Source organism: Buceros rhinoceros, unplaced genomic scaffold, assembly GCF_000710305.1.
Source record: "Buceros rhinoceros silvestris isolate BGI_N320 unplaced genomic scaffold, ASM71030v1 scaffold2701, whole genome shotgun sequence".
NCBI lineage: Eukaryota > Metazoa > Chordata > Aves > Bucerotiformes > Bucerotidae > Buceros > Buceros rhinoceros.
The window spans coordinates 36,922-48,257 of NW_010393502.1; the positions used below are offsets into that span (position 1 = coordinate 36,922).

The window sequence follows — 11,336 nt, forward strand, 5'->3', positions numbered from 1 at the left end:
CCCCAGGACACATCCCCGGATTTTGGCTCCCTAAAGTACCTGCTGCTTCCTGCATTAGCTCAGTGCTAAGGCAACCCTCAGTCCTCTGCTCTTCACTGACACAGGGATGTTTAAGCTTCTATTCCGAATACAAAAAGCCCCAACAACCGAGCCATCTTGGCAGCAGCACGCGGTGATGTGTCTCCAGCGGAAATACAGCTTATAAGGACACATCCCCGGATTTTGGCTCCCTAAAGTACCTGCTGCTTCCTGCATTAGCTCAGTGCTAAGGCAACCCTCAGTCCTCTGCTCTTCACTGACACAGGGATGTTTAAGCTTCTATTCCGAATACAAAAAGCCCCAACAACCGAGCCATCTTGGCAGCAGCACGCGGTGATGTGTCTCCAGCGGAAATACAGCTTATACTGGTGTGGCTGTCCCGCAGCTGGTGCTCCCTCCATTAAACCCCCGTGGTGGCATTGCTGCATTTCCCGGAGAGCTCTGCTGAGCCAGCAATGCCATACATGGAATTTCCAACAGAGTAATATGGAAAAATCTGTCAAATTCATATTTTTCTTTCAGTTTGTATCCCCCAGCATTTAGCACGTCAAAAGCTACGAGGGAATTTAAATCTCTCTTCTGCTACACTCTGGTTCCCCACCACAAAGAATGCCTCGCCCACTCCACCACACAGCTCAGCCCCATTATCAGCCATCAGAGCACTTCCTCATACACGGAAAAAACTGCTCCTTACAGATTCAGAGCTTGAAATCCCTATCAAGGAGACGTATAAGCCTGGTCAATAGTAGATCAATCAAGCATCTGATTAGACTGCTCAAAGAGGGCCTCCATCAGCAGCTTCGTTCTGCTGATGGTTCTTTCACCCACACTGTGCAGGACGTGGAGGCTACAGCTCCTGTGCCAGCTCCACAGCAGGGCACAAGCACCACAGAATGGAAAAACATCTCCTCCAGAGAGGGCTCAGTCTCCTATTTGGACTTACAACAGCCCCTCTCTAGAGGGGGAACGCTTAGAGTTCAATTAAAAATCATTTTTCTCGTTTCATAACCCTGGGCAGGTGGTCAATCCCTTCTTAACTGGATGAATTTTCTCCACTCACTTTTCTCAAGAGCCAGTTTCACCTTCTACAGAGGCTTTTTAATGTTTGGAAGCCAGAGCCTGACAGAAAACATCCTGCCGGCTTGCCTAAGGTGTGCGGGAGCTTCAGACTTTCGATAAGCAGCACCATTGTGGGCAGAGGAATGTAAAGGGCACCAAGTATATCTGCTATTTTGAAATATTTTTAAAATGGAAATGAATTCAACAGTTTAACATGAATATGATATAGGAAAAAAACATATAGGCTGGTGTGAAATTCAATATAAAAAGCTCTTAGCATCTTGTAAAGAGGTATTGACTCAATTAAAAGCTTATTGTGAGCTGAAATTGTAAGACAGTAATAACAAAAACATGAAATTTTTAGTTTGTATTATTTTGGAAATTGATATTTACGAGCTATTAAGTTCTTTCTCAGACAATTCCTTTAGAGATGCAGAAGAAATCAAATTTTACACCATTTATTCACAGACTGTTTCCATCAACAAAGGTATCCCAATATATTTGTAAAGAATTCAAAGTGCCCAGTTTTACAACCCAGTGTGCTTACTCTGCCTGTTCAAAATCAATTACAGAAGCATTTTTGTAAGATGATAGCACCATTGTGCGCTCTCTTGCGAGTCTAATTCGGAATACACCACACGTGCTCACACTGAAAATCAGCTCTTACTGTGAAATAGAACTGCTCGGTCTCCTGCTGGTTGGCCCGTCTCTTGGCGATGCTGGGCTTGCTCATGAACGTTTCCGAGACGGTGGATTTCACAGACTCCATCGAGTTGCTGTACTGAAAGCAGTCAGAGACATCAAAGTCCTCTATCGTGACTATATCCTGGATCGTCTGGAGCGTGGCTTCCATAGTCTTCTTAACCTGCCCAGCGAGAGTGAGAGCATTTCGTAAAGACAACAAACAATTACAGAGGCAGTACGTACCCCGGAGCATTGTACTAACAAACAGTCGTTACTGGTTTCACACCCCGTGGGCCATCATAAGGTGCAAGTTTTGCTGCTTACCTTCGCAGTCCCTATAAACTAAGGGTTGGCGGCACACAGAACCTGCCAGGAGCAGGAAAACAGCTGTGGTCTCCCAGGCTGGGATGAGGACGAGGTGTAAGGCAGTCCGACCTCAGCGCAAAGAGTGCTGAACAAAGATCTTGGAATCATCTTCTGTAACTACATCTACTGGGCGTCAAGCGTTAAGATATGAAAAACAGGACTTTGCAGCACTGTCAGTTTGCGCTGAAGGCCAGAGTCAGCTTCCGGGATGTACGAAAGTCACAAATTTTGCCCAGGGAGGATTAAAAATTCTTGAACGTGGAGGTGCAGATCAGGCATTTGACCTGTTCCTAAACAAATACCATCAATCTCGTCTTCTCAGATGACCGATTACACAAAAATTAGCTCTTGACTTAGGTTATACAAATCCACTGTCTTCAATTCAAAACATTCAATTCCTCTCTCTCTCTTCGCTATCCAAATACAACTTTCACAACAACCTGTGCTATGGGCTTAGGGATGGGAAGAGAGACACATGGAGGTATTTTAACGGACCCTCTCCACTGGGCCAGCTTTCAGGCAAGATCACACGCTCCGGTACTGCTGGCCCCAGCTGCTTTAGTCTTGAATCTTCACAACAGAGGATGACAGCAACTAGATCCTTCCTCAACTAGTCCCCATTCCCCCTGGAAGTGGTAAGAGGGTTGTTGATTAGCTCACCTCTTCATTTTCAATCTTTAGTGTAGATAACCGAGACTGCAGCTGCTGGCACCTCTGCACCAGCTCACTCTGGACTGGTTGTTGGGCACATAGCTGTGACTCCTGGAAGAGAAACAGCGCCGCTTTTAGAGGACTAGGAAAAAACCCATGTCACCAAGAACACTGCAATTACTTCAGTCAATTATTATAAGCAAACATCTTCCAAAGTGCTTCATTTTACATCTCTGTAGCCCTGGATTTCAACCAGTGAAAAAGGTCCATGTCGTACCCAACCGCTCCCTTCCTGACTGAACTGAAAAGCCAGAGATGATTAACATCAATGAGAAGATAGAAGAAAAATCAGCTCCTTTCCATCATGTAAGTTCGTCATTTGAAAGTCTGCAGGTGCTTCACCTCAGATGTTAGGCTAAATCACGCTGCACGTCACGCAGAATTTGGTTCACTGTATTGGCCAGGCACCCTGGGGCAGGGGGTAAGCGGCTGAGCTGTTCCACTGAGCTACCTGAACCCTACAGCAACAGGCACGATTCGCTATTTAATGAATTCAGGGGAGTCAAAACACAAAAAGAAGAGGTCAGGGCCCTGTGCGCTGTGCCAGGACAGCGGGCTTCCCTGTGCCGTTAAGAATGAGCCTTATTTCACAGCATGAGGCAGCTTTTCCTTTTAGTTTTGTTTTATTGTTGTGGTGTTTGTTGGCCTTTTTTAAAAGGGAGAACATTGACCTCACTGTGTAAGGTTATTGTTTAAAGACAGAAATTGGAACTGGAGCTTCATCACACATATCCCATCATCTATTCAACGTGGCACACGCAGAGCCACTGCGACAAGATGAGCAGCCTGCATTTATAAACACTCATTTGGCCTTGAGAAGAACCAAGATAAATGACTCTGAGCTTGTGAGCTGTTAACTGAGTGACGGTCTGCAGGTAATTCTCTTTCTTCCCACGATCTCACAGGATATTACCGAAGCACAGAGAAACCCAGAAAGGTCATTTGCAGTCTGAGGGTTTCATTTCAGAGGGGAGAGACAAAGAGGAGCCTTAAGCAGCGACTGTAATTCTTAGACCAAAAGAAGCAGCTGGCTGCAAGAGCCCATCCTTACAGCACTTCCTCAGTGTGCAGGAGGATAATTTAGAAACCAAACCAATTGACCTAAATTATTACATCGTACATGTTTGTTCCCATTTAGAACTGGTTTCAGCTTGTGTGAAACGGTTCCCAGATGAGCAACCACATCTTGATAAACCTACAGAGATGTTCATTGCCAGAAATGAAAGTCCTCTGCCTTGTCTCACAATGAAGTTGTGTAAAACACCACTACGAACCATTTGGGCTCTGAATTTACACACTCAAATGCCTCAGAAAACAGCATTTAAATTTCTATCTTGTTGCCCCTTCAAACCTCCACCTTCAGAGTCTGTCTCGGGGTGCAGGCGTTAACTTGTGGGCTGAATGAGAGGTCAGAGGAGAGTTTCTTATCTATGTTTAGGATGATAACTCATCGAGCATTTTCATCTCAGTACCTCCAGTAGTCCAAAAGTGAGTCAGTCATAGCCAGACACCTGTGCCTTGATCCTCTGCTTCATCTTTACATCAGTTCCCTTTCCCAGGGCTCCCCTCTACCTCCCAAAAGCAGAGCCAGAGCAACCTTTGAGTTGCTCTCTCTGCCAAAGGCATGGAAGTAAACAGGGAGAGCTGCAAGTGTGGACAGAGCTAGAGCCAGAAGAGGAACATAAACCGACCATATCACCCATATGTGGCTGAAACTCAAACTTCATGGGCGGACAGAAGACGTTGTTGTACATCTCCATCAGGCGCTGCTTATCGCTGTTGGCATCCAGGTTCTCCACAGCGTTTTCAATGGCATCCAGACCCTCGTGCTTTGACTGCTCCAGGTTTAGTTCAGCAGACAAGAATGTCCTAAGGGCTCTGTTGAGGCTGGCATGATAGCCCAGATCACAACACTGCTGGAAAAAGACACACAATTCCATATGAATAAAGAAGGAAATTCTGTCATGGAAATTAAAGTGTTTCCAAAGCCAGAATTTATATAAAGGGGAAACAAATTGTGGGTCATTTATCATCTTCTGGGTAGCAGAGTGGTCCCACGCCTCTCACTGATCGCAGAGGCTTCTTGACTAGGGATCCTCAGAGTTGGCCCTAAACCAACCCGAGCCCACACAAGTTTCAGCATCGTGTTATAACTGGCCTTCAAGACAAGCTCAGCTTAAACTATATAAAACTTTGTGGAGTTCTCATGAAGTACTGGAGAGTTCATTTCACACTGTTATAAAACCCAAAAAGTAACCTGGAAGTGTGTATGTTCAGTGTATTTCTTCAGATTCTAACCTTACTTTTAGGGGTGCTGATTCCCACTGAAAACATGCCAAAATCCTCAAATAAAATTATTCAAAGTTAGAGGAAAACAGCATACTAAGTTCTACCCAGAGAAACAATACACAGGATTCGGATCATCTACAAAGGCTAATCTGCATCTAAATCATTCCACCCAAGATACAGAACGCTGCTCAATTCCAGCATACTTCAGGAAGCAAGAACATGACCTGCACATCCCAGGCACAAAGAACAGAGTCATCCAGCAAGCAAGCGGCGATCGGTCGGGATGACTTCACCGCTGGGGTGAAACAGAGGAGCAAAAACTTGCAAGCAGTGAGTGGTCGTGGTCAAGAATCCCTGGCTATTACTGACACCAGGATGATGTCACTGCAAGACAATCAAGCGGCTTCATCTCCAGCGTGGCCACGCAGCCAAGTCTTAATGTTTCAGAAGGGAGAAAGGCGCTTTTCATTAGCTGATCAGAAACAGCCTGGATTTTTCAGACATCAAATCAAGTGAGCGAGGAGGGAGCCCACCTTCTTGGAACTGCAAGCAAGATGACATAGGCTAGGAGAGCGTCCAAGAAGAAAGAGACCATCTGCTCGATCGCTGTGCTGCTCTGTAAGCAAAATTCACATGAAATCTCCTCCTCTCCCATCATTTGGGGCTCATCACTGTTATTGTGTGCAAACGCAAAAAAAATAAAAAAGGAGGGGGAAGGAGGGGTGGAGGGAGAGAGGAGAGCGAGCTGCTGCTGGACCATTCCCTGCTTTCACAGAATTTCTGTCACCAAGAGCTGCTATCTGCCTGGCTCCAGTGCCAATGCGCTGTGGCAGGTGGGGAGCCTTGTCAAAAGAACTGCAGTTGCTGGTTCGGCTGGAGGCAGAGAATTAAAGGACATTACATTCAATCAGAAAAACGAAAAACTAGCCAAAAACCACACAAAAGACGCTTGATTGAGAATTCGCACGTGTGGAGGCAGCCTCAATCCACAACCTCCCCAGGCTGCTGCTCCTTTGCACCCACATTTCTGTGCCATCCTCTGCAATCACTGGGGAAAAGCCAGTCCGGGCTGGGTCAACAGCCCAGCCAGCATCAGGATCAGCGCAGGTCTAACAGGAGCAGTTGCTCTTTTTCCCCTCCCACTTCCAGGGTGACCAGCTCCCCGCACTTGCCCTCCTCCAGCATCCACCCATGCCTGGAAGGAAAGGCACTCTGCTGCACAGGGGGAGTTCATTGGTGGGACTGGGAAGGCAAATTGACTGCATTTTCCACCTCGCCTCGCCTCGCAGCCAGGCTGCATCAAGACGGTGATGGTTTTTAGCTCTGTGTTATTGAAGCCAGTGACAGAAAACACTTCTCAGCCCGCTTCCCCACTGGAGCATCTCTGAAGGTCCGGCACACTGTATTACAACCATACCGGTCTCGCCATCCCTTTTCTGGGTTACATAAATGTTTGATGGAATTGTTCTCCAAGGAAATCAATTTTTTATAAGAATTTAATGATAACTCATTCAAATTCCCTTCCCAAGGTGACAGCTGGTTAACCCTTTGCTGGTCAGCAGTTTTCACACAGGCCCACAAGAAGACGTAAGGAGAAAGAGCCTTGGTTTTAGAAAGCAATGAAGATTTGGAAGGGAAGGGATGAGATCCTGGAGCAAACAGCGATAGCACACCTACTTCTAGAAGAGCAAAGCAAGCTTGAAGACTCACACACACACACACAGAGGCATTTTTACCTCTTTAAATTCTGTCCTAGTGACCCTTTCATAAGCATGAGTTAATCCAAACTTCCCCATTACTGTAATATTTCATTAGCATCAAAGAGCTGCCTCGGTCCCCAAAGTCAGGAAATTCAAAACTACTGGGCTATGTCAGGAACAATTTATTGCTCTTAACTCCCGATGAAGAATTAACTCCCTGTTATCCTTCCATGCACACCGGAGGGGGAGCACGTTGTGTTGTATGGATGTGACAAGTTAATGCCATTTGGCCTAACACAATCTACTTGTAAGCAACTTTGAAGATTGCTTTTCTACTATATCTCAAAATTCAATATACCATCAAATGATTACATCAAGGAAAAGTACTAAGACCTGGCTTAAAAATAGCATTTTTATTTAAGTCAGATGCTTCAGATAACCATCACTGGTTATAACTGTTAATTTTCAATCCTTCAGGACCGAAGGTGTTAGTAAATCTATATTTCCTACATCTTTACGAAGCGATAACTGAGATGTTAACCAAAAAAGGCCTCCTAAACAGGCAGCAGGTATTAAGGAAACACGCCTCTTCAGCACAGCAGTTCAAAAACCATGACATTCTGCAGTAACGTGTGTTTTTCAAAACCACCAAGCACTGACAATCCTGACCTCCGAGGGACGTAGTTAAGTAAACACCGAGCAGAAGCATGCTTCACATGGTTTTATGATCAGCTGAATAAATGTATTATATATGCCGGTAGCTATTATAATAGCTGACTAATTAATAGTGATCGGAGTGCTCTTTATTGTCTGTGTCTAGAGACACTTCTGTTCATTACTCGCTGCTCCTACGACAGCTCCCTTCAGGCTTTGCTGCTGACTGTTTCTAGCAGCGACAGCAACGGGCTGTCCTTGGCGAGCACAGGAAGAGCAAGCAACACTCGGTGACCCAGACACGACACGTTCAGCATGGCTGGTACTCCAGTTCTGCAGGTTGAAGTGCGTAGTTACCTATTTGTGAAAGGTCTCGAGATTCCTAACCAGCTTCCCTCAGTTTTCAAAGAGGAGAGATTTGGGGGCTTTTGTTGCACATGTTACTAAAAGCAGAATCGATGCTCCCTGCACAGCGAGGCCATCGTTCAGCTGCAGAACAGAGCACTTGCAGGCAGCTGGGGAACAACTCCCTCCACCACCCGCTCCAGCACCCAGTTTCTGAAGAGGAAATGGGGGGACTGGTCTCTATAGCCAGTTTATTGCCATGTTTCTTTGCATAGGCAGAGAGACTGCCAGCGGTGGAGCCTCCGTCACCGCCAACTCGCCTCTGACGCCTTTCAGAACCGGACGGAAAGCGCTCCGCAGTCCTGATGACTGAAGAAACGCATTGTGTTGTTGTAGAGCTGGTGGTGGGGCAATCAGAGAACGGAAGGTCTAAAAAGTGGGGAGGTTTGTCTCTCTTGTGAAATATGCTGGAGAAAGCACTAGCCTTGAAATATATGGAATTCTCAAAACAAGTTAAGAGCAGCTTTAGAAAACGCTTGTCCTCAATTTCTCTTACCACCTGGTACACTGTTTCTACATCTAACATTCTTCCTTTAAATGTGCTTCTGAGTTACAAATCGTAAGTCTGCTTAAAATAGTAAATAGAAAATGTCAAGCAACAGTGTGATACTGAAACTGAGTTTCATTTTAACTAAGCAACTCCTCCTTCTACACGTTTCAATGCCAGGTTTCTTGTGCAAGCTTCTATCTGCACACCAAGCTCTGAGTTAGTCATCTAAGAAAAGCTCACCGAATAGCTTCGTGACCAATTATCACGCCCGCTGTCTCCCCCGAAGCTGCCCATCCAAACCCATCACTCCACAGCCGTGCAGAGGTTACCAGATATTGAAGGAGAGGGACGCAGGAGGGTTAGCGGCAACGATACTCATTGCAGGCACCCAAGCAGCAGCACTTACATCAATGAGATCAGACAGGTCATGAATGTAATACTTGAACACGGATGCGTTGGTGGCTTCCAGAGCAAGCAGATACTCGTTTCTGGCCTTAATAGCCTTCAGTCTATTTTCTGTGTACTTCGCTTGGCGCTAAAAGAGAACCAAAACCAGAACAGATTTTAAGAAGAGGTGCAGCAGGCGTAGCAGCATTCTTAGTAACACCAGAGAACGCGGAACGAATCTCACTCTGCTCACACACTTTTGGTTCATTTGGATTCCAGTTTTATCAGAACTTGAAGATTTTGAACTTAGCTTAATTGTTGAGATGGTTTTAAGCATTACTCTACTAGACAGTTTTGCGTTAAACCCGCTGAACCACTTAACTGCCTGATTGCTACGGCAAAGAGTTGGGCCCACAGAGTCATTTTGGATGGCATGTCTCCCTGTGGCACAGGACAGGTCTTAAGCCCACATGAAATGTTTAAAACTTGTACAGAACCCGAGATTTGCATTTGAACGTCACAAAGGAAGGAACTCAAGCTTCCAAGAGAGCTTTGGCTGCTCCTCAAGCACTCCACACAAGCAGTAGCAATGCTATGGAAGTACCTTCTCCTTCATTTTCTCTATTTTTTTGACAGAGCTTCGTCGAACGTGTTTTTCTTCAAACTTGACGTTGGAAGTTGAGTCAGGGGAGCGTGGCGTCTGCTTGTCCTCTTGTTTCACCGACTTCCCAATCTGCTTTTCTTCCTGCTTCTCTGCCTCTTTCAGTTTGCTCTGAGCACTAATGCTGTCGGCGTTGTACATGTGGTAGGTTTTCATAACCTGCAGGAAACGATAGACAAGGGTCAGAAAGCAACGCAGTTTGGTCTGCTGAGGAAGAAACGGGTTTACCTAAGGAACGAACTAGGCATACAGATGTTTTGCCTTTATCTGCAGGACCAAGGCTTAGCAGAACAGTCATATATGTGTCTGGGAAGCTCACAGGCCAGGAGGGGCGGGGGGGATCTTAAGGAAGAAGTCACATGCTGCAACAATTTTTTTTTTTTTTAAATTCAGCCAAGGTACTCCCCAAAGCTGTACATCTCCTTAACTGGACTATTTCGTAAGAGCTGTCCATCACGTTTATATTAAATGCAAGATATTGTACTAACGAAGCAAAGGCATTTGGACAGTGACCAGCACGACAGATCTGGTTGCGAGTATCTCAACTGGCAAAACTCGGGGAAATTACGCCTCTCAAAAGCATGACAGAAGATGCACAGATGAAAGTGTGGCTCTCAAAATGAATCCCAAATCAAAGCGGTTTGTTTTGCAGCTGCTTCTTTGTTTAACTCTGGCATGCGCCTTCTGGCACAATCCAATGAAGGCGTCACAAACCCCCAAAAAAGACACAGACTAAACCCAGCCTCCTGCCTGTTCAAAGACAATTACATGCCAGCGCTGGGAAGTGATAGCTTTTCATCAGCAGGTAAGGTTCACAGGATGTCTGTCAGCCTCGCACCCAGCTCCTTTCACCATCACCTGTCTCGAGGAACCGGATGCAAATCAACCATCAGAACACAACAGCTGCCGCAGCAACTTGGGTTCGATCTGTTTCAATCGAACTTGATATGTGAAAGCACCTTATGTACTAAAAATACTAATAAAAGAGTGTGGGAGACCTGGACCCCATGCTACAAGGACAACTTTCATTAGAGCACATTTTTTCAAAGTAAGTATTGGTAAATATCCCCCAAAGTCACAAAAAAACCCATTTGCTTCACAGGATATTCGTGTCTAGCTCTGTGTTAACAAAAAGAGCCAAAAAAACCAAAGGACATAACACAAAATAAACAACAACATAAAATACATTTTATCCACAAATCTAAAGCAATTTAATTCATGATGATATCATTTTGATAGGGGCCCCAAACCAGTCACAGTTGCATGAAGACACCCCAACAGTGTCGTTCCAGCACTAATAAAGACCCCACTTGCAAATCCCTTGATCTATTTTGGATTAAATATTATATTTCTACCTATTCATACCTACCATTTATACCTATTTCACCTCAGCTTGAACCACAACATCACTTTACATAAGGCGGACACAAGCTCCCTCATTATGGGCCGATCAGCAAAGTCTCTCAGATACAAAGAGACGTTGTGTTTAAACATGAAAGGGAATGTGAACGCAGCCACTATCAGAGAGAGACTTTCTGAATAATTCACACCCTCCCAGCTCCTGCATATGCGCAGACTATAAAGCAGGCATTTATCATAAGAGATGCAAAGTAGTTCCTTTTCCTCCATCACTGAAAGTGGAACTGGCAGAAAGCAAGAGAAGCAGAAAAAGAAATGACAATTTTAATGATTTTACACCACTGACAGTGCCACATTGGCAGCCACAAGCTCCGCCTGCCCTGTGTTTGGCAGTGGGGTCACTGGTGACTCACTGGTGCCTGCCGAGGTCAACAGCCCCGTCAAGGACTCATTGCATGGGGCAATTCAGGACTCCTCAGGCAATTCAAAACTCCCAGGTTATGCCAACCTCTATGTTTTATCTGTGTAGGGA

The 11,336-nt window shown here is 45.4% G+C and overlaps 1 protein-coding gene across 4 annotated transcripts in view; it reads right to left on the reverse strand.

Annotated features, from left to right (window-relative positions):
• SRGAP2 (SLIT-ROBO Rho GTPase activating protein 2) overlaps window positions 1-11,336 on the reverse strand; it is a 96,971-nt gene that overhangs the window by 28,020 nt on the left and 57,615 nt on the right. For 3 of the 4 annotated variants that reach the window (XM_010144852.1, XM_010144853.1, XM_010144854.1), the window contains exons 5-9: window positions 9,389-9,604; window positions 8,804-8,932; window positions 4,551-4,772; window positions 2,809-2,910; window positions 1,766-1,963 (exon numbers count right to left, since the gene is read on the reverse strand). In XM_010144852.1, coding sequence (XP_010143154.1) covers window positions 1,766-1,963; window positions 2,809-2,910; window positions 4,551-4,772; window positions 8,804-8,932; window positions 9,389-9,604 — 867 coding nt within the window. Of the gene's footprint in view, window positions 1-1,765; window positions 1,964-2,808; window positions 2,911-4,550; window positions 4,776-8,803; window positions 8,933-9,388; window positions 9,605-11,336 lie in introns of all 4 variants that reach the window. The other variant, XM_010144851.1, reaches the window with a different exon arrangement.